Source organism: Lissotriton vulgaris, chromosome 2_1 (assembly GCF_964263255.1).
Source record: "Lissotriton vulgaris chromosome 2_1, aLisVul1.2, whole genome shotgun sequence".
NCBI classification, from domain to species: Eukaryota; Metazoa; Chordata; class Amphibia; order Caudata; family Salamandridae; genus Lissotriton; species Lissotriton vulgaris.
In genome coordinates, this window is record NC_141687.1 from 1,444,312,308 (window position 1) to 1,444,336,771 (window position 24,464).

Sequence of the window (24,464 nt, forward strand, 5' to 3'; positions counted from 1 at the left end):
CAGTAGAACACAAGGGAATCAACTGATAGGCTGCTGCTGTTGAAAGTACATGTTTTACTGAGAATGTCAGACTTCATTTTCATATGCCCGAGAAAGCTGGTGGGAATTTACAGAAACTATGCTATCAATTCAGCGTCTGGAGAATCTTCCACAACCTCTATAGAAATATCATGAGAAAACAGTAATCTCTCAAGCTTGATTAATGAAATCCCAGCAGAAGTCTTTCTCAAAGGGGGAAATCACCTTAGAACACACCACAATCCCTAAAATTAGTATGGTACTATCAACAAATGATTTATATTGTAACTAAAATCTGTTATCACCCTTATATGTTCTCCTTTTTGTGACCTTCAAACATGCCATTTCACTACAATGCATTTAAATGGGCTGCTATCATGTATATTGGTCCCAAGATGACTTCCAGAACTATCTGGTTGAAATGCTGATAGCCAATCATGTCTCATCATGAGATCTGTACTCAGGCTTCGCCCAACTATATAAATGTATTTTTCCTTGAATATCTCAAAAACTACTGAACAGATTTACAACAATTAAAAAATAAGGGCTCTTTCTGGTCCAAGAGCTATCTTTCTGTCAAATTTTGTTTAATTCCCTTTTGAAGTTCAGGCTGTTCAAAATCCCTATGCGAATTAACACGAGAAACACACTTTTTTTTTACCTCGCCTTTTTTTTGCCCCCCCCCCCCCCCTTGACAGATTACCTCAAAACTTTCCATGCACAACTAGAATCAGGATGACACTTTTTTCAGACAGTTTCGTAAAGATTTGTCAAACGACACCAAAGTGATAAGCAAGCCAAAAAAAGGTTTTTCCTATGGAAACTAAGTCTTATACTTATATAATAGTCTGCCTGCATTAAATTACAGTGCAAGGAGATTAACATGCATTTTTGGCCCATTCACAAAATTCCTCGGGATCTCCATGACTTCCTTTTGCAACTTCGCAGAATTCCACTGAGTAAGATTCCTTAAGTTCTGTCCAGGACTAATCAAATCTACTAGTTTCACCCAGAAAGCCCTTTGAGGCATCCAGGTTCAAATCCTTTTTGCCTTCTAGGACCTCTACATTGAAATTCACTTCCACCAGCTGCTTGTGCCAGCCTCACAATTGTCGACTGTAAATCAGTCCTGAAGTCATCTCAGCATGCTCGAGGATAAAAACCGAAGACCTCCCCACACATTTTCATCACTTGTTAATATGGAAATCAGTGTGTCTTTATGGTTAGGTAGTGAATTGTATTGTCTGTCTTCATGGTCAATTTTACCACACAACTGTCATCTTTGCCAGTGTATCAATTGTTTATTTTGGTCCTTGTTGGGAGCAGGTGTGGTCCAATGTCTCTGGACCAGGGTTTGAATCCTAACATTGATGCTTGGTGCAAAAATCCTGTGATTCTAGACAAATCACTTAATTTTCATGTGCCTGTAACACATATATGTGAAATACGATAGTATATAAGCTTGACATTTAAGATCCCTATTTCTTGTGCACAATTTTGTCTCGTCTCCCTACACCCCGACTTGTACAGCGCCACCTTGCTCCCCAGGCACATTTGCAGTGCATAATGAACATACTTATGTTATCCATCTCATCTGTCAGTTACTATACTTTGCACATTTATTGTTATTATATTCAGTTCTGCTCAAAATGTTATAGTCCCCAAGCAAATAAAGAAGCTTCAACAGACCTTTGCACAGACAGATGAGAAGAGCCAAAGATCCACTGTATTTATCTTGTGAGACGAAAACAGTGGTGTGGAGCAAAATGATAGGCAGAATGCAAATACTCCCTTCCCTCCCCTTGGAGTCTCCCATATCTCACAGACATTACTGAGGGGCCCTGGAGAGTTGGGGACCCCCATGATCTGAACTGGGAATTGAGTTGACAATATCATCAAGCTTCTCCTAGAATCATTCAAAGTACATCATGGCCACCTATAGACAGAAGCCTCTCTCTGTTTTTTCAGCTCATATGCAGCCATGAACTTGTATAAAAACAATAAATGTAGCATTTGTGCCACGTGTGCCTGTGTTGCATCTGTACCCCGATTGGTAGAAGCTAGCAAAATGACCTAGCTGTTAGGAAATGCTTTTAAGTAATTGTTTCCAATAATTCCTTATCAGAACCAAATTCAGCAGGGTTTTATGAATTGTCAATTGTTCTGAAGTACTTAAGGCTTGTGCTGTGCTAACAGGCAATATCCAGCTCTCAGTGTATTTCCTGCGTGGTGTTTGGGGCCAATGGAGTTGGGGTGAAAAGAACAAGAAAGATGGAAAAAAGGTTTTAAGGCTAAGCAAGAAGGTGACATGTCTTGTTCTCGTGACATAAGCATTCTACATCTCACTTGTATGTCATGTACACATTCAAAAGTACACGTTTCTTGGTACAGCCACTTGTTTGATTATCACTAGCAGGCATAATTGAAAGTCAGGCTCATAATGTTCTCAAGTACGTGCGTCGGTGGGTGAATATTCTCAGTGGCCAGGGCACAGGTCATGTCCAATGCATCCACAAAACCAACATCCATGTTCTTAAAAACCTCTCTCGACACCAGATATTGACAATAGCCATGAAATTCACTAAATTTTTCCACCGCTTTGTTGGTGTCCCTGGTGTTCTCTGTCTTTATGATGACTTTGGTGTCAGGGCTCCGGGTCAGCAGTCGCTCGATGGCCTTGCGTATGTTGAGTGCTCGGCGGATGTACAGCTGGAGAGGGAATTGTCGGAAGTGCTGACCCATCGTGATGGCGAAGATGGTGTTGCGACCTCCGCCTATTTCATCAATTTGTCGACTGGTATATTTGTCTTCTTTAAAAAAATAGAACCTAAAGCTTTCGAGTGGAAATCCATGCCTTTTGTATGATACCATAATGTCCTTGTCCATGTGGAAGGCTAGGAGTGTCTTCTGCCAGGAAGACCAACCGGATTCATGGTGGTCGAAGTAGGTCATTACTGAGAAGAAAAATGCAGAATGTAACAAACATCAGAAGGTTATTCATGAAATAAATTTGCATTATCAAAACACAATGCATGTAATACTTTCTCAAGCATATGCTTTTAAGTTGTTTGGTTGTGTGTTTTAGATTTTAAGGAATCAAAACCTTTCAGCTTTCCCTACATACAGAGGGTTTGTGAAAAATGTTATTTTCCAAAAACCACATTTTTCAGTTTGCACATATATTACATATGTTACAATGGCAAGCAAAAATAGCTGAATTATTTTATTATGTAAATAAATATGTTTAACCATAAAAGCCCCTATTAAAACCTATTGCCACACTAGGATTCAGAGACACAAGGTCAGGTAGACCACTGTTCTGAATGCAGGAAGAATTTGAGTCCCCTAAAGAAGCCAGACCACACAGCTACTTTCAGATCTAAATAGCGATCATGCCACTCTGCTAAAAAGGCAACTCTCAGCTGAGCTGAAGATTTACACAAGGTCTTGTATCAAATTTACCTTTCTAATCTATCTTCAGAGCCATAAGAAACTAAGATCAGCAGTAACAAATATATGCAGTATTTGGTCTAGTGAGACCCCAATGGGCTACACTATACATCTGACTCTGGTTGGGCGTAGGGCCAGGAAATCCATGCGCTCTCAGCAACGTATCCCACAGTGACAACACAATCCTTTATCAAAGTCACACAGTTTTGAAAAGAAAGAATTTTAAAAGGGGGCCTCCCATTGCAACTTTTCTATCATACACTTCTATTAAGGAATAACCTTCACTCACTCCACACTTACTCATTGAGCCAGCGAATAAAAACATGGAACCTATGATTCTAAATAAAACCTGCAATAAGAGGCAGTCTGTTTGTCATTAATTACTTTACCACTACTGTAGCAGGTAGCAGATGGCTGAGGGAAAGTGTTTGCATTACATTTGTGTCTTTACTTTCAGCAAAGAAGGATTTTGTTGAGCATCTGTCCTTTCTGCAGGCTCACCATGAATGTATCTTGTTGCCTTTTTGCTAAACCCAATTTTTACTGTGTTGTGTTCCTTCATTCCAGGAAACAAACAGCTGTTCTGCCACAACACACTTTTCAAAGCAAAGTAACTTCAAAGTTTTTATCCTCTTCTACGTTGGGATACCAGTAAATGTTATACATATCTGTCTAAACACATACTCGAAGTAGTTGGCACAAATGAATTGTGTTACTCTGTAATTTATTTTAGGCAAAAGATTTCTTGGATCAACACAAAACACAGCTCATAGACACATTGCTATCTAGTGCAAAAGTGAGACACAGTGAGATAAAGTTTATGATGTACATGGATCACAACCAATTCATTGGATAAAGAGAGAACTGTACATATAAACAACATTGCCATTCAAACATAGAGTAAAATATGTAGTTATTCTCATAATGACCTAGAATTATTCATAATCGATTTATAATGGTCAGCATGGAATTTAGTGCTTCTAATTATGCGTCGATGTTTCGACCCCTGTGTATCTGTGCTATATATAAGCATCAACCGCAGGTCTTCTTCGGGACAAAACAAGATAGATTGTGTGTAGGCTGCATGAAAGGAAGAGATTTACAGAAATTACAGAGTAACACAATTCATTTGTGCTAACTACTTCGAGTATGTGTTTAGACATATATGTATAACATTTACTGATATCCCAACGTAGAAGGGGACAAAAACTTTGAAGTCCTTTCTAGGAGTAGCTGCCACATCCTTTGACACCTCATTAAACGACAAATTGAACAAACTAGAGAAGTTGGAAAAAAACTGATTAGGACCAGATTGCATGGTCACTTCTTGACCAAATACCTACCGGCAAATATTATCCCTGTGGGATTAGAAGTTAAAAACGAGCCAGCCATCTTTATTGATCTTCCCAAATTTTGTGAAAACTTCAGTTTCGTTGCCAACAACTGCTCCAGGCACTGGATGGTGCTTGGAGTAGAGACGGCATTGTAATACATTAAAAAGTTGACTAAAGAAATAGAAGAACTTAGGAAGGAGATCACAGACGACAGAGCACTGACAAATGCAAGGGAAGCCTTAGACAGATTAGATAAGACCATTGTAGAGTTTAACACTGTTACGCTAAATAGAAAGTTATACAAACTTGCCAAAGATATACGAACTTATGAAAAAAAATCACATATCCCTATATATCTGACGAGTACTATGAACAGTACAACCAGGGTCAATTTGTAAATAGAGGAAGACAAGGTGGTCGTAAACACAAAACCTTCTCTGAGTCATCTTACTCCAGTGGCCCTGACAGTGACTACGAACACACTGGTTCTAACCCAAACAGACAACAACCCCACCCAGGTCCAAGTAACCAGGGTCCCAACTACTCTGAGATAACACCAGGTCCTTTTTTAGAGACAGCAGATGGACTACACACAGAGGGAGAGGACCACAACAGGGTTGGTCAGAGGACAGAGGTCAGAACAGGGGGTGGAACAACAGAGGACCAGAAACAGGAGAGGTGTGAAGTTTTATCCTCAGACACATGGAGAGATACAAACAAGAAGACAAACTTACCATTGGTAAATAGTCAGGAGCCTGCTAATGTTCCCACCATAGAGAATTGGAATCGGAATTCAGTAATAGACCAGGCAATGTGAATAGAAACATAGAGCTCTGCTAAACAAACTGAAATACGAGGCACTGGCCAGTCAATAGGAGGAGAAACTACTAACTCTACTATAGCAATTGAAATACAAGATACTGATCAGATAGTGAGAACAGAGACAGTGAATACACTGTGAACCAACCCAGTGATCAATCTGTCAGATTATAGTCTATCCACCAATGAATTGTCAGTCCTAGCCAAAGGTTTGAGCTATGTACCCATGCCCCCCTCTAACAGCTTCAACACCAAAATAGAGCTGTGACATTTTTTCATAAAGATAAGGCTAAAGCTCTACTTTCACAAAAATCCCAATACGACCCATGCAAGTAAATACCCCGCAACAACGCTGCGTACACCTTCAACATTTTCACCACCCACGCATATGATGTCCAACAAAATTCTTGCATTTGAACTAGTGGTAATGCGTGAAGTACTGAAATTGTACAACAAAAAGAAATATATCAAACATAACATCTGTGAAGACAAGAAGTTGAACTTGAAATCACTTGGACAGAATCAAGAAGTAGTAATTAAGTCAAAAGGAGTTCTACTATCAAACCAAGGGAGTAGCCATGGGGGCTGGGTTTGACCCGAACATAGTGAATCTGTATATGGCTCGCTATGAGGACAAATACATCTACAATTCAGATAATCCTTTCTTAGAGAAGATTACTCTATAGAAGAGGTATATCGATGAAGTCCTCCTGACATGGACATGTAACTCGATTACCTTAGAGGAATTTTGTGTTTGGCTCAATGACAAATCTCAAGATATACAACTAACAATGGCTTACAGTGATGAAGAGATAAATATAATTATATGTCACTCTGTATATACATCATTTATTGAACTTCGCTCAGGTATACTGCACTTTGTGCACATGGTTTTACTATTCTATGTAATGTTCTAATGAGAATTTAGGAATATCCAATACAACAATGCTACACAATCAGGACACACAGGTAGCATTGTTAAGAGGACACATTAACACGCAGTGCACAGTGTTCCGGTAACCCATGAAAAATTACGAAGAGACGATCACTCTTCTCTTTCTTTCACACAAACGGAACTTTTCACTCAGTCTGCAAACACATTTCCAATAGGAATTTCAAGCAGAACCCTTATCCGAGTTTGCTCTGACTAAGCACGTAGGAATTCACATTCCTAACGTGTCAGCCGCCAACGAGGACGCTAATATGCGTCATTTCTTATAAATGAGCTCAGTTCTTAGCGATCCTTCACAGGAGAGGACGCACTTACGGTTATGTGGACAGCAAGCCGTTTTAAGGTATTTTCAGACTGCAAGAGATCTCTCTTTGTGTCATTTTGTAACAACCTTTATTGATAAAGAGAATCCTTCACTTAAACCTTGCCCTTTCCACACACAGAGCCCACGGGAATAACACCACCGGGACTCGCATGATATAATTTAATGAAAGTTCTGGCACAGGCATGCCCTAATTGATTGACTGATGATCCCACAGCCAACTGAAGGTCAGTACCTAATTCAATCTTTACAGGTATTGATAATTGATGCAAACCCCAATCACTTTATTAAATAGGGCATTTCTTTTCAGATAAACTCATGGGCCTTCTGAGAGTATCTTTTACTCTAACGGACAGGATTCGGTCATGCAGTGGGGAAGCGACCTGCCCCTGCCCAACTCGTATTCCATGGCACTGAGCGAATGATGCCAGAGGTCAGTGGAATTAATTCATTCTGAAAATTCAATCTTTTCTACCACATTCTTCCTAATTGATAGGGGTTCAAGCATTTGTTTAGAGGTGCCCATTCATTTAAGACTGCCATTGATCCACAAGCAAAATAGGAGCTCCAGGAAGATTCAAATAAAGTGTTCACTTACTAGCTTCCGTTTGGATCCGTATCTACAAGGTGAGCATAACCGATAGATCTCACCATATCCTTATTTTCTTAGCCTAAACACATGAGATCTAACCAAATCTCTTCCTTTTATGCAGGCTGCACACAATCTATCTTGTTTTGTCCCGAAGAAGACCCGCAGTTGATGCTTATATATAGCATAGATACACAGGGGGCGAAACGTCGAAACATAATTAGAAGCACTAAATTCCATTCTGACAATTACAAATTGATTATGAATAATTCTAGGCCATTATGAGAATAATTACATATTTTTACTCTGTGTTTAAATATAAGTGTTGTTCATATGTATAGTTCTCTCTTTATCCAATAAATTGGTTGTGATCTATGTACATCATACACTTTATCTCACTGTGTTTCAGTTTTGCACTAAATAACAATGTGTGTTTGAACTGTTTTTTGTGTTGATACAAGAAATTGTTTGCCTAAAAAATACTTCAGAGTAACACAATTCATTTTTGCTAACTGCTTTGAGTATGTGTTTAGACAGATATGTATAACATTTACTGACATCCCAACGTAGAAGGAGGTAAAAACTTTGAAGTTACTTTGCTTTGAAAAGTGTGTTGTGGCAGAACCGTTGTTTGTTTCCTGTATTTGTACCCAGGTTCTGCACGTTACTGGGTGTGCCCATTGAGTAATACTGTGTGCCTTCATTCATCATGATAAAATTAATGGACACCTAATTGGCATCTTTAACTTACCTAACAGTTCCTGGTATATGGTAATAATGTGTGCCCAGGTCCTGTAAGTTAAATGTCACTGGTAGACTGCAGCACCCATTGTACATGACTGCATTAGCCTAGCTATGCAGTTTTAACTGCACATTTGACCCGTCAAAGTAACCTTTTGTGACAGGCCTTAACCTTCCTTTAAAATATACATGTCACTCTTGTAGGAAAGTGTCTCTTTTTGCATGATTAGCCCCCATTTTTGCCCAATGCCTGATGTGATTTCCAACTGTAAGTCCACTGGGTCCCTGCTAACCAGGTTCCCAGTGCCAAACCTCTTTCCCAAAACACTACACCATGATGGGCACTACTTCAGCTACCCCTATAAGTCCCTAGGAAGTGGTACCCTTGGTACTTAGGACATGTTTACTCTAGAGGGTTCTCTGGGGCTGCAGCACTGCTTGTGCCACCCCAGGGCCCCATCACAAAGGCTATGCACTCTGCCATTGCAGGCTTTGGGTCTTGGTGTAGAAAGATCCGAAGAGTCGACATGGCACACAACCCTGTGTTCCATGCCTTCCATGCACTGCATAAGATAAGGTAAGTCACCCCTATTGCATGCCTTTAGCCCTAAAGCAGGGTGCACTATATCCTATATGTGGGCATATCAGCGTAAGCAGATATGTCCCTACAATGTCCAGTCCATTGGATGATGTTATAAGTGTATAGAGAACTATGACTGGGGTGAATGTAACACTTGTTCTGCATTCTGTCCATCAACTGTGTTTTTTGCAATTTTCACCCCGAGTGGGCTGGGTATGCTAAGACATGAGTCCCAGGCTCTCCACATCACTGGAGTCAAGCTATCCAGGCTGAAGAAGGCTGATAGCCAGAAACCGGTCCTTGGATGCTTGATTCCGGTCTAGGAAAGACATGGCTTGGTAGTTTGGGCTGGACTGTTCCCATGAGGCACAGGGTCAAGGCTGATTTGCATATAGTGAGTGTCTGACCTAGGGTGGTGTGGAGTGCAAAAAAACGATGGATTTAGGCCCAGATCTTTGTACTGAGGTGAATGTAAGACATTGTTCTGCATTCTGTCCATCCACTGTGTTTTTTGCAATAAGTGTATAGCGAAGCCATAAAGAGTTTACGGGCTGAAAACTTGTCGACACGATTTTCCCAACTCCATGATGGCTTCACTGATTTCTAAGATGTTTGGTGTCAAACATCTTGTCTTAATAAATCCTCACTGATGCCAGTGTTGGATGTAATAATACATTCACACAGGAGACCATTTAAGAGGGTCCCCCTGAAACTGACCCAAACACTAGTGGGGTCTCTAGCCAGTTTCCACCAACCTGCCACCACCAGCCATGTTTCTGACCCTATGGGGTGAGAGGATAGAAACAAAACCTGCTCTGGGAGGGATTGTGTAACACCTCCTCCAGGACAGGATGACCTTCCCAGGTGTGAAGCTTTAAAGGCCATGCCACCTTTGATATCCAACCCCAGACCCCTAGATAGTGGGGAGGCCAGGTCCCATTTACTTCTCCACTTTTGGCTGGAGGAGAGGTGGGAAGATTAGATGATGAGAAGGGTACCCCCCCCCCCTTAGCCTCCACCACACCTAGGGTGGGACAGGTGAGGTGAACCCCTCTCCTGAAATTCCACCATCTAATGATGGGAAGAACACCTTCAATCAGGGCTAGAGTAATACCTCAAAAACTGGTCGCTAAATGGTTTAGACACTCTAAAGGTAGATAGCCCATTGCTTATATCCTTTGTAATGCCCCTAAATTCAGTATTTAGTTGGCTCCCTGTGACCTGAACCTCAGATTCATCAAACCAAAGAAAACCAGAAAAAAGAAGACCCGCTGCGCGAGAACTGAAGCTCTACTGCAGAAAAAAGGCCCCAGAACCTGCCAGCTGCTCCAAGGAGTCGACAACCACTGCCTGATGTGTTGTCCTGAACCTGCAAGTACTCCAAGAACCTAGGAACACCTATAACCTTCGAGTAGTCACTGAGAAACAGCCTTGGAGTGAAGTTATCACACCCCTGAACACCACAGACACCAATCCTGTGAAGTTTGGTTTATTGGCTTGCTTCTCTCCAACAACCTTGATGCAGAAATGAAGCAAGAAGAGATGCAACAGCTTTGAGGGCCGATTTGCCTCTCCACCAAGTTTGGATGCACCAGGACCTACTGGTGCCACAGTGTACCAATAACCGGAGTACTGGACCCCCAATGGTAAAAACCAAGAAGAATAGTCCACTCTGGAAACCCAAAACCTCAGAAGCAAGCACCCATTGAGGGGTGTTGATACACCTAACACCCACTTCCTGAGTGGTACAGCTGACCCAAGATTGCCTCTCCAAGTTACCTGCTCCTGTCCATGAACACCTAAAGGTGCAAGACGCCCGGCTGACCTGTTTGCTCTGCACCCAGCCCCACTGGCCCCAATACCGTCCGACCAGCTCTGCTCCCATGGTCCACAGGCCCTTGTGACCTTCTCCATCCAAGGAGACCAACCCGAGTTACCTGTAAGTCCATCTGTGCAGTGCATTTTCAAGTGCCCCCCCCCCCTTGTCTTTGAGCACCAATTTCCAAGACCTTCAGCACTCTGGTCCAGCCCAATCAGGGACCCTCCTGAACTGCTCCTGCTGGAACTTTTGACCTGGTCCCGACAACAACCTTTAACAAGGTGAAAGCATTACCTGATTTTATATGCATTTTTCCCAGTGGCGGCTGGTGACATTTGAAAGTGGTAGGACGTAAAGGTCCGGAATAAGTGTTGTTTCGTTTTTGGGGAGAAAACTTTCAAGAAACCAGTTTACATTTTAAAGTCAAATTTGAGAAAGAAAGGTTTATAAAGCAATTGTGAAAGTGCAGTGGTGAAATATTTAAACACATCAAAACCTGCCCCATATCTTACTGCCTTAAATATGTTAGACAGTTACTGCAGTGAGCCACTTGTATGAATTGACGCAAGTACTGTGGAAAGGAAACTATGAATATATTGCACATAAGCAATCTGAAGATTCAGCAGCTATCTCTTCACGGTAAATTGCATTTTGACGCCACTGCAGGGCTGAGTACAGTTCTGTACCAAGAGGCACATGCAGTGTGTAGGAAGAAGATAGTGTTGCACCCTACCACCTAACAGGCTTTTGCAATGACACAATTTGACCCCGCACACTTCAACAGTGAGTAATGCAATATCAATAACATTATACATATAGTTGCATTGACTATCTAATCGTTCTCCCAAGAATTCCAAAGTCAGATTTCTTCAGTAAACAGATTCTTTATTCACAAATGATCCTTAAAACCAATAGCCAACGCGTTTCGTCCGTGACCGGACTTCTTCAGGGCTACATTAAAAAATAAAAAAATATAAACATATTTACATATGAATAGAAGTAATCTATTCAAGATAATCCATACAAATTTTTACTCACATGGGTAAAAACAAAGAGAAAACCAGATATTTTATGATAAACATTAGTCAGAATTAGACATCGGTGTTATGCACCTTTTCCAGGGAGAACACATTGAGAGTAAAAAGATATGTATATGACAATCATGGTAAAAAGTATTTACAGCTAACAAAAACACAAGGGAACAATACAGTTCTTTAACCCTTTTGATAGAGAAAAGGGTTGTAAGCAGAAAACATATTATCCGCTTACAGAATATTCGTACCTCAAATTTGAAGACCATTGTGAAGCTGTGTTATACAGAGAATTCTAAATAAGGTATTTAATGTTTATAAACCATTGAATTATATCGCAATGTTTGTGCTCTTATCCTTGGATAAAATTTGACTAGATATTTTTAAAGGATTAGAAAAACTGCATTTTGAATTTATCTTTGTATACATTTATCTATCAAAAGGGTTAAAGAACTGTATTGTTCCCTTGTGTTTTTGTTAGCTGTAAATACTTTGTACCATATACATATCTTTTTTCTCTCAATGTGTTCTCCCTGGAAAAGGTGCATAACACCGATGTCTAATTCTGACTAATGTTTCTCATAAAATGTCTGCTTTTCTCTTTGTTTTTACCCATGTGAGTAAACATTTGTATGGATTATCTTGAATAGATTACTTCTATTCATATGTAAATATGTTTATATTTTTGTATTTTTTAATGTAGCCCTGAAGAAGTCCGGTCACGAACGAAACACGTTGGCTATTGGTTTTAAGGATCATTTGTGAATAAAGAATCTGTTTACTGAAGAAATCTGACTTTGGAATTCTTGGGAGAACGATTGGAAAGTCAATGCAACTATATGTATAATGTTATTGATATTGTATTACTCACCTACATTTGATTGAAGACACTAACTTAGACATCCTGTTTCTTACTGAAACATGGACGTCAGCTGACTCTGATTCTGATGTAGTCAGTGTCCTTCCTTCTGGCTATCTCATTCAGTCCCTCCATAGACCATTGGGAAAGGGAGGCGGCTTAGCTATAATTCACAGGGAGAAGCTGTCTTGCAGAATAGATAAAGGGCCAATCCAAGATGCAGAAAGCTGTTATTTTCGGATCCAGTCATCGCCGAATCATTCCCTTTCGGGCATTTTGGTTTACCGCCCCCCGGGGACAATAAAACAGTTTTCCTCCTCCATTCTGGACCATGTTCCCGTCTTAGCCGCATCCTCTCCCAATTTCATTCTTCTGGGGGATCTGAATCTTCATTTTGACCTACAGGAGGATAAAATAGCATCTGACCTGAGATCGGAACTTATGACAGCCAACCTTAGGCTCCACAATCAGGAACCTACACATGTGAAGGGACACTTGTTAGACTGTGTGTTCTCCAATATCTCTCATCTTCAGACGAGCCCTCCTCTCCCTATGCCCTGGTCGGATCACTTCCTGGTGCCGTTTGAATTGAACTTTATGAGGGACCCTCCTCCTCCCCCCGGTCCTAGGGCACCTCGCACTTTTAAGAGAATTTGGTCACGACTATCAACTGAGAATCTCTCCCTTATTCTTGAACAATCAGTCCCCCCATCTGGATGCGATCCCCTGGTAGCCGATGTTGCTTTCCATGACTGGCTCCGCCAAGCATTAGATATTGAACTACCTCTCAAAGCCATCTCCAATAAAAGGAGCCGCCCCAAGTCCTCCTGGTACACCCCTGAACTGGGATGTATGAGAAAGAAATGTAAAAAGCTGGAGCGAGAATGGCGGAAGAACTGGGCGACCACCAAAAAAGATAACTATCGTGAAGCCATGAGAGCATACAAGGTGGCTTGCAATCTGACCAAAGCCGCCCATTTCGAGGAAAGAATCAGAATGGCAGGTAACTCTTCTAGAGAAACTTATCAGATCCTTAAAGAGCTTCTCACTGTCCCTACTCCCCCGGTAACCCATGAGGTAAATTCTGACAAATGTAATCAACTGGCCCAGTTTTTTGATGTCAAAATACAGAACATCTTAGCCAGCCTTCCTCTGAGTACAGGTAGGGTAGACAAAGCAGTCCCAGAGGCTGAAAAGGTGTTTGATAGCTTCCCCTCCATCTCAAAGGAGGCTTTTTGTGAGGAGCTTTCAGCCCTGAAGAGCGGCTCCCCTTCGGACCCCATGCCCATTCGGATCCTCAAGCAATTTACGAACATCATTGCAGGCCCAGCTATCGACCTGCTGAATGCCTCATTCACCCACGGCATTGTCCCACCTAGCTGGAAGCAAGCCATTGTCAAGGCCCTTCTGAAAAAGCCAGGCCTTGATCCGGCCGATTTGGCGAATTACCGTCCCATCTCGCTTCTGCCCGGGCTGAATAAGATTGCCGAGAAGTTTGCCAACCGCCACCTTTCGCATTTCCTGGAATCTAATGATCTACTGGGTCGCACTCAGACGGGCTTTCGGCCTGGCCAGGGAACCGATTCGGCCTTGATTTCAATGGTGGAGGAAGGCAGATGCATCTTGGATTCGGGAGGATCCGCTGCAGTGGTCCTCCTGGATCTAAGCGCTGCATTTGATACGGTTGATCATAATATCCTGATCAACCGTTTGGGGAAGATTGGAGTGAGAGGGTCGGCCCTCAAATGGCTCGCGTCGTACTTGAGTGGCCGGACTTACCAGGTCTACGAAGGCAATCTTCGATCTCTGCCTACCCCCCTTCAGTGTGGAGTACCGCAGGGCTCCTCACTGAGCCCTACGCTTTTTAACATCTACATGGCCCCACTGGAGGAGGTGGTTTCACCCTTCGGGGTGAAAATCGCAACCTACGCAGACGACACTCAATTGATCGTCTCGCTGTCCCTCTCGGAAAGCCAAGGGGAAAAGTTTGCATCATGTCTTGTTAACATCATGTCATGGATGTCGGAGTCCCGGCTCAAACTAAATGGGACGAAAACGGAGCTGATGCTTCTTGGCAATCTATGTTCAACCTCCCCAAATCCATGTGGCCGGACAGTCTAGGTGCCCCCCCAGTTCCCAAAGAAGCAATAAAAAGTTTGGGGGTTTGGCTTGAACCTGAACTGTCAATGACCACTCAAGCTAAACGAGTGGCAGGGACCTGCTATGGACTGCTCAGGTCAGTACGGAAGATCCTCCCGCTACTCCCGGAAAACTCCCGGAAACTTCTGGTTCAAGGATTAGTCATGTCAAGGCTGGATTATAGCAATGCCTTATTCCTTGGCTCACCAGAATCCACCCTGAATGTGCTCCAAAGAGCTCAGAATGCGGCTGCAAGAATGCTCACTGGTACCGCCAAAAGATCATCAGCTAAGCCTGCTCTCAAGGCCTTGCATTGGCTTCCAATCCGAGCTCGCATAAAATTTAAATCCCTTTGCATCGTGTTCAAAGCTTTGCAAGGATTAGGCCCTCCAATCCTTAGAGACCTGGTGCGCCCTTACAAACCTACGCGAGCCCTTCGCTCGGATGATGGTAACTTTGTGGTGATACCCAGAGCCAAAAAGGTGAAGTCCGGCGGTCGCCGGTTCTCTATTAATGCAGGCCAACTATGGAATGCTCTGCCGACGGCCCTGCGGAAAGAACCCAATCTAGTGCGTTTCCGCAAGGCATTGAAAACTTATCTCTTCCCCCGTTAGGCTTTGCTTCTGTTGTGTTTGGGTGGTGGTCCTGTGTTTTGTTTCAGCGCTGGGACGCTCAAGGGCAGCCATGCGCTTTACAAATCTTTTTTCATTTCATTTCATTTCATTTCATTTCATTTCATTCACTGTTGAAGTGTGCGGGGTCACCTTGTGTAATTTGATTTGTAAAACAAGTTTCTAGTTTTCCATTATTGGGATCTAGGGGATTGTGTCCCAGACCTCCTGCACCTACACACACGTACTTCATAGGGATTTTGTCACCAGTGCGGGCAAAGTAGCCTTAATCCCCTGTTCTGGCTTGAATTTAGGCTTTTGCAATGAACCTCCTTTCATATGCCCCTTAAAGGAAAGGTGCTTTCAGCTGTAGCAGGCAAACACAACATGGTAACTACAGTGGCAGAAGCATTCATTCGGGGTCTGTCTCCCCAGCCAGGGGTCACCCACGCCTGCACTGCCGATGTTTGCTAAATCATAACTATGTAAGCGGAAAGTAAACACACAGCTCTGAATACTGCGCAAGTCTTACTTGAATGTTGTGACCCGCAATGCCCTCGGTTCGAAAGCAGCATTCACTGAACGTTTTGTTATATAAATTGCATAATAATAACACGCTTCCAGTATTTGGGTTGCAGCCCAGCTACAACATTGTTCAACATATAGAAAGTCTGTGCCCTCTGACACCCACAGGCACATGTGTGAGTGTGTGTGAACATTACGAATCCGGACAGACATACACAGTTTCTGGCACTAACCTGAAAATCTAACCCCAATATGAAGAATTGAACTGAACATGATTTTTTTTAAACGTGCATCACAATAAATACTACTTCAAAGTAAAATAGTATAAAATATGCGCATCCATTGTCCGAGTCTATTGATGTACTGAGTACAATGTCCGCAATCTGATCTTTTTGCCTATGCGCACTATTGTGTGAATTTAACGAACGTCAAATGGACATATTCACACGTGTTCGAAGACGGAGTCCAGTGTTCAACACAGACTGAATAAATATGCACAACTTTCCATACTGGTGCATTTGCATCCTTAACCAAATTAAATATATGCTGACAGAATATACATCTATACTAACCGTCCGTACACATACGCTGCAAAGTTACATTGCTTCTTCCGAATAGTTTTAAGGAAAAAACACATTACACTTGGCAAGATACATTTAGGCAGAAAAATCATCATGTCACAAACATGCTATACCGACGACCTGAGGGGATGAGGGGGGAGGGGTTTGGAAACAAAAATATATAAAATAAAATAAAGTAAACTTACCGTCCGGAGACTCTGTCCCGACTCCCACCGTCCTGGTTTTCAAGTTCTGCAGCACGTCATCAGGAAGGCGGCGCGGCAGGCAGCCTCCCTCCCCTCCACCGTTGCGTTCTTCATTGGTGCGGCCGGCTGCCCCCACCTACGTCATTTTCTCTCTGTATGCTGCTGCTGCAGCATACAGAGAGAACAGGGAGAGTGAGTGGGTGGTGTTACTCCAGGGCAGGGGGGAGTCTCTTGGGGGAATGGCTTTTTCACTGTTTAATACTGTCTGTTTGGGCGGCATTAGGCTGCCCAAACAGTCAGTATTAACAACAGTGGGCAAGCCACTCCCCCCTGCCCTCCAGTAACACCGCCCACTCTAAACCAGGAAGTTCTGCTTTCACGCCGTGCGAGAAGGCAGAAACAAATGGTAGTTATATGGCGATAACTACCATTTGTTTCTGCCTTTTCGCACAGCGAGAAAGCAGGGGGGCGGTGCCCAAACGCCCCCATGGAGGAGCTGCAACTGATTTTTCCACTTTTTCCCTATTGATTACTATGGTGCGTAATTGCGCACAAAAGTGATATCTTTTCCGAACTTATAAAAACCGTAACTCCAAAAGTACTTACCTTAGATCTGCATTCTTGGTCTTACAAAAAACATAAATATCAACTGTAGTTTTATAAATTGGTCTCGGATATATTCTTTTGTGTGTGTCTCATTTATTGCCTCTGTGAGTACAACAAATGCTTAGCATACACTCTGATGAGCCCAACTACTCGCCCACACTACCACAAAAAGAGCATTAGAATTATCAGATTTTAACTCTGTGTGTCATTTGGGGATTATCTGGACTCTGCACAGTGTACTTCTTTTTAGCACACTATATAGAGAGCCAGCTTCCTACATTTGGTGGCTCAGAGGCGGGATAGAAGAGTTTGCTTTTGCTGGAACCACTTTGTAAATATTTGACCACATGAGCAAATCCAAAAATTGTTTTTAACCAGTCAAATTTTTCATTGATCAATTTTTACCAAATTTCTAAAATTAACTGCTATGGCCTTAGTTAAGTCCCTAAAAACTGTTTAGAAGCTTAAAAATCTGTATCTTAGTTAGGACAAAAGATTTAGTGTCTAGTTATTTTTTCAACTACATAAAAAGGTCCCAACTTTAGAAAAATAATGCCTGAAACCAGTAGCCAGGATCAGGAGCTCGACGACCCCTTACATTGACCTGAGCCATGCTAGAAACAGGGCCCTCCGTAAAGGCTATGATATCAGAACAGGCAAAATCCAAAAAAGGAATATCTTTAAAAACTGATAACTCAGTTTGGGAAAGATCACCCAGATCTGGTAGCCCAGTCTGAGGTTGATGATAATGTCAATAAAGATAATACTGAGGATGGACATGAGTCAGTCACCTCAGATACAGCTGAGACCCTCAAGATGAGGAGCCCATGTTGGAAAGAATGACCAGGAGATTTAATTTAGAAGCTCATCTCCTGGAAATAAAAAGACAAAGGGAAGAGGTGAGCCTAGGACCTATCTCTGGTGGCAGCATACAAAAAGATAGGGAGAGTGAAGATTTTTATGATTCCAAACTCCCCAAAGGAATTGTCCCTAAATATTCCGATGGTGATGATATCACAAAATGGTGCACTGCATTTGAGAGGGCCTGTATAGGAGGTAAAGTAGCTAGAAAACATTGATCTCCTCTCTTGTGAGAACTATTCTCAGGGAAATGCAGGCATAGACATTGCCTGAAAAAGATGCTGAATCTTATGATCTGATGAAGGGTACCCTGATTGAGGGCTTTACACTCACCACTGAAGAGTATAGAATAACATTCAGGGAGACTCGTAAAACCCAGAGTCGGTCATGGGTAGAATTTCTTGACTTTTCAATGAAAACACTAGGTGGTTGGTTAACAGGTGAATGACTTGGAAGGGCTTTACAATTTAATTACGAAGGAGCATCTTTTGAGTAACTGTTACAATGAGAAGTTACATCAGCATCTGGTAGACCTAGGTCCAATTTTTTCCTCTAGAGTTGGGGAAGAAGGCAAACCACTGGGTCAAAACAAGGGTGACTAAAACTACCACTTGTGGGGGTGACCAAAATAAAGTGGACAAAAAGCCCCTCTAAGGGGGGGCGTTGCTTGGACGCTGAGGCATAATGGCAGATCCGGCTTCAGCTCCGTGATTCGGCGGAACTCTTTCCTACTTTGGAGCCACTTCTGTGCCGTTTTTCCCTACCGGAGTGCCAAACATCATCTCCAGAGTATGCGGTGAGTCTCCAGACAGCATTTGGACCTCGCCTATGTCTCGGGTCCTACGCTGCGGACTTTGCCGATTTCTCCCTCAGCTGAGACGCGGGCGGACACCATTTTAGGTCGCTGCGCCCACGTCTCCTCATAAAGCCCGGTAATCTTTTAATCAACACTGCCCCTTTCAAGTCTTTTAAATATCGGCTGCATATTCATGGATATTCATGGGCAAGTTGTTCCTGAGTGGCAGTAATCAGCTGAGGTGCGGGCAACCGCCATTTTCGGTTGCCGTGCCTTCTTCTCTTCATCTGCCAGCTACTTTTTATTTACTGCTGCCTTTCAGGGACTCTCAGTTACCAGCAATATATACATGGAGTTTCATGAACAAGCTGTTCTTTAGTGGCATTATTCTTTGGACATTTTTTTGCTTTCAATTGTGGGGAAGGCTTATGTTACCACACGGAGTGCTGCAATTACCATGCTGGTCTTGTGCAACGATTTAGTTATGCACTGACTTTACCTTTCAATACCTCTAGCCTACTCATGTTTTTTATGGCATTATTTACCCTATTGGAAATGTGGGCGGCCGCCTCTTTTGGCCGCTGAGCTCATGTTTCCTTATTCCTTTATTTGATATGCCACTATCACTCTCCTAGTCCTGCAGTACCTATACTTCAACTATATATTTTATGCCACATTGTCTGTACTGCACTTTTATCAAGTGCAGATACCATTGGTGTTTTCTCTGAAGAGCTGTATTGATGTATTTTTGATCTTCTATCTATTGGAGTACTTTCTTCCCACTCCATTCCTTTTGGACGTTCGAGGTTCATACCAAGCTTTTTTTTTCTTTCTTTGGTGTCTCCCTTTTCCCTCGTCACAATGGCTAATGACTCTCACTCTGCCAGGCCCTCTGTCACGGGCACGAAACCAAAGAGACACAAAAACGACCCGCCTTCTCCAAGTCATTCCTATCTGAACCCAGTTCTGGATTCGATTTTGGATGAAGTTTGAGGTCTCCAACTGTTTATGTATGTAATAAACAAAAAACTAGCACAAATAGAGGAAAGATAGATCTTCATGGAAGGCAAAGTATCTGAATTGGAACAGCGTGTTAGCGACATCCAAGATATCTCTACAAAGATTCCATTACTTGAACAGGAAATTCATAAACTGACACTACACACAGAGGACCTGGAAAATAGAAATCGTAGAAACAACCTACGCCTTTATGGCCTTCCGGAAAATGTTGAAGGATCAAATATGGTACTGTTTCTTCAGAAATTACTTCCTGAGCTTCTAGGTCTTCCATCTTCCTCTACTCTCCTCAATATACAAAGAGCTCATCGTTTGGGACGCCTTACCAACAATCCTACGAAACCTCAAGTCATTATCATGCTCTTTTGCGAGTTTACTGAACTAATGTCTATCTTGAAAGCTGCCAAACTCAAACGCCATCTCATTTGGTCTGGTCATAAAATCTACATCTTGCAAGACATCTCCAATGCAACTAATGCTCGTCGTAAGGAATTCCTTGCCCTGCGTCCTCAGATGAGACATCTTAATATTCAATACAGGATTCTCCATCCATGTCTTTTTTTATTTTTTAATTCCTCATTCTGCAATAGAGTGTATTTAGAGTTATCAGGGACCCGCTTCTCTGCTTTCTGAACCTTCACAACCCCTGGATTTGGGGAGTCTCACTATGCGTGTTTTCAGAGTAGGGTCCCCTTAGGTCCTTGACACTTTCAATAACTTTTACTCGAACTGGGGGAGCTGACCACCCTGGCCACTCATACAAGCATTTTGCTTGTAAATTTACTGCCATTGCATAATCATTGGAATTATATGGGCCATAGCATGATTGTGTTCTAAGTCTCCAGTTTTTAACTTACGAACTGGGAATCTTCCCAAATCTCCCAATGGTTATACTTCCTGCTGAGTTTCCCTTTCCTGTCCCACTTGTTTATTCTATTTATAGAGGCCACCCATTCCACGTGTTTGGGGGGAACTGGTCTTATCCACTTAATACAAAGTTCCCTACGTGTAAGTAAAATCAACATGAACAAGAGATTCTCTTCCTTTTTTGTTAAGGGTGTTGCCCCCTCTTGCCTGCTGACCCCAAAAATAACAAGATCCATACTTACTATAGCAGCTTTCTCACTTCCGCTGTTATCCTATCCAGGTTTGTCTTGGTTATCATGTCTAGGTTTTTGATCAGATCTATTCCTAAATATTTGATTTTCTCCCTGGTATAGGTACTATTTACCTGGGTATTCCAACTCATAATCTCCGTTTTCGATGATTGGTTTGATAACCTGATACCCTCCCAACATTTTTTAAGGTGTCTGCAATCGCTTTGATGGATCCTACATAGTTGTCCGTAAAGATCATCTGCATACAAAGCAATTTTTTTTTCCCATCCTTGATATTTAAACTGAGTTATTTCGGGGTGAGATCTGAGCCTGTTTGCCAGCGGCTCGATATATAAATTAAAAAGAAGGGGAGATAAGGGACACCCCTGTTGAGTCCCTCTATACATAGATATATTCTCTGTTAAATTCCCGTTTATTAGGACCTTGGCTTTTAGTGCTCGATACAGTTCTTTAATCGCTCCCTGTAAGTTTTCTCTCAGGTTACATTTTTTTAGAGTTACATTCAGGAATGCCCAATTCACTCTATCAAACGCTTTGGCTGCGTCCAGTATTATTATAGTCAAGGGATTTATTTCGCTTATCGCTATGTCTATTGACCCAATAAGCTCCTGTGTTAGATCTTGCAGTTGCCTGCCACTTACAAACCCTTTCTGGTCTTCTTTTATCAATTTTCCTGCAATTTTCCCAAGCCTTTTTGCTAGAATTTGTGTGAAAATCTTATAATCACAATTAAGTAGGCTTATGCGGTGGTAAGATTCACATTTTGCAGGATTTTTACCGGGTTTTAACACAATGCTTATCGTGGCGTCATTCCACGAGTCAGGAAGTCTTCCCTTCTCTAAGTAGATTTTATTTAACAAGTTTGTAAGTGGGAGAGCCAGGACCTCACTGAGTTTGATATTTAGTTCATTAGGTAGAGCGTCCGGCCCTGCTGCTTTACCGCTCTTCAGGCCTTTCAACGCTTCTTCTACCTCCTCTTTGGTAATTAAGGCGTTCAGCTCCTCTTTTTCCAAACTTGCTAACTCTGGGAGTTCCAGATTTTCCAGGTACTCGTCTAAATCCTCACTTAGTGGAGCAATATCTTCAGTATACAGAGAAGAGAAAAAGTCTACAAATTCTTTCATTATTACCGCTTCTTCTGAGCATAGGTCTGAGCCATCTTGCGGTTGGATATTAAGTATCTTATTTCTACTGGCTCTGTCTTTGTTTTCCATGCCAGCAGCTTGCTGCACCCCTCCCCATACTCATAATGAGCTAACTTGCTTGCTTCCCATCTCTCTCTTACCTTGCTCTCTAGTACTCTTGTTAACATTTCCTCTTAAATCCCCCTGTCTACATCCAACTTCCTTTTTTTTTCAGAATCCGCCTCAGCTTCTATTAATAACTCCAGGTTTTTGATGTTAGTTTCCAGAATTCCTATTTCTTGATTTGATGTTTTTGTTTTGTATGCAACCAAACTTAGGCCCTCATTAGGATGGCGGACGGACGAGATGGCGGACGGACCTGCGTCCGTCCGCCACCCCAGAGTAGGAGGGATCGTTCGCAGGTGCAGCGGTGTTCCCTCCGTGCAGATTAGGATGTGACCGCCACCCTGGCGGTCACATCCTCTATCTTTGACATTGCGGCGGGTGCATCGCATTTGCATGCACAAAGCGGCAGGCACCGCGCAGTGCCTGCTGCTTTGTGCACGCAAATGCAGGGGGGTACCATAGGTACCCCCCATGTACACCCCCCCTCACCCAGGGGGCCCACAACAAGCCCCCGAAGTGAAAGTCTGTATGCTTTTCCACGGCGGAAAAGCATGTCTGTCACACCATCCTAATATGGCTGGCGGTGTCTGATAGACACCGCCAGCCATGTTAGAGCTTTTCCGTCACGGTCGGAAGGCGACCGCGGCGGAATAGCGGCGGATGTAAAAATGACCCCCCAGCCATCCTAATCGGGCTGGGGGTCATTTGTGTGTCCGCTGTGGTGAATCAGCATACTCTGGGCCGGCGGTGGCTTCCGCCGGCCCGGAGTATGCGGATTCACCGCAATCGTAATGAGGCCCTAAGTATTTTCCCCCTAATTACAGCCTTGTATGCATCCCATGTGACTTGCGGAGATGCTCCCTCTTTATTATTCTCGAAGTACTCCACCAAATCTATTTTAAGTTTATCAATGTTTTGGGAATCATTAAAAATAGTAAGATCCACAGTCCATCTCACTACTGATTGTTCCTTTCCCAGATGAGTTTTTAGTAGGACGGCAGAGTGGTCCGACAACAGGGCTGGCAAATGCTCGACCTTGTGTATTTTATCCACTAATATTTTATCTGTCAAGAAGAAATCAATTCTGGATTGTAGGCCCAGTCTTTTATTTTTGAAGGTAAAGGGGTGTTTTTTGTCCCCTTTCTCCTCCCAGATATCCACCAAACCCAGATCTCTTTTATAAATTCCCAGCCAATCCCTCATTTTAGGGAGATTTACTTGTTTCATGGGAGGCAGGCGATCTACCTTGGGTCTGGAATCAGATTAAAATCCCCCCCTAGAACCACAGGGGATATAGAACATAATACTTGAGTGTACAAGATTTGTAGCGGGGTGAGGTCATCTGAATTGGGCCCGTAATAACCCTCTATAGTATATGGGGTTTTATAAATTCTTACCCTGGTGATTGCCCATCTACCTTTTTTATCTAGTTCAATGTTCTCAATTTTAGCTTTTACAGATTTTTTAAAGAGTATAGCTATTCCCTTTAGAACGCATTCCTGATTTGTGCAAATGTAGAAATCCACCCATGGCAATTTTTTATGATTTCTTCCCATTCCTTCTGTAACAAGTGTGTTTCTTGTAAGATTATGATCTCGCAATCTGCCACCCTCAAATACTCCAAAATTTTTCGCCTTCTACTTGGTAATCTGAGCCCATTTACATTCCATGATAGTATATTAACGTTTCTTCCCATCATTTCCTCTTTCTCTTACTTGCTGATTTTCCAAACTTTCCCTTAACTCTGCTTGACAGGCTCTTGATATCTCCTTTTTTTTCTGTTCTGCATTCTGAGGATATTTTTTCATTTTTTCCCCTAACCTGCTCCCCACCCCTGTGCATGTTTTTGTGTTCCTCCCTGGGGAAGCCTCCCTTCTTTCCTTTTTAGGCTGTATTATAGGCCCATTTTGAGCTCCGTGACTGCCCACTTTTTACAACTAGTGTCCCCTTTTATTTTTTTCCATAAGCTTGCGTTTTTTCCTCCTTTGAGTTAGTGATTAACCTCTTAATCTCTTAACTTCTTGTGACTAGTTTTGATTCACTTCTCTCCTTGTAGAATTGGAGATCAGGTGCACGACCCAGACTGAGTTCTCACTTGATCCTTCATTTGTTCCAGGAAATGGGCGACTTCGACTGGCTCCCTTATGTTTAAGTATGAGCGGAAAATCCGTTCTGCTCGCGGATTTTGCGAATTTTCGGTAAATTCGCGATCTGCGAACTCCCGCGAATTTACCGAGAATTCGCAAATCCGCGAGCGGCGG

At 42.5% G+C, this 24,464-nt stretch overlaps 1 protein-coding gene across 1 annotated transcript in view; it reads right to left on the minus strand.

Annotated features, from left to right (window-relative positions):
- Nucleotides 1-1,299: 1,299 nt before the first annotated feature.
- The window catches only part of LOC147732729 (NXPE family member 4-like), a 465,136-nt gene continuing 441,971 nt past the window's right edge, over nt 1,300-24,464 (minus strand). The window contains exon 6 of the mRNA XM_086957281.1: nt 1,300-2,972. Coding sequence (XP_086813407.1) covers nt 2,428-2,972 — 545 coding nt within the window. The 3' untranslated portion in view covers nt 1,300-2,427. The remainder of the gene's footprint in view (nt 2,973-24,464) is intronic.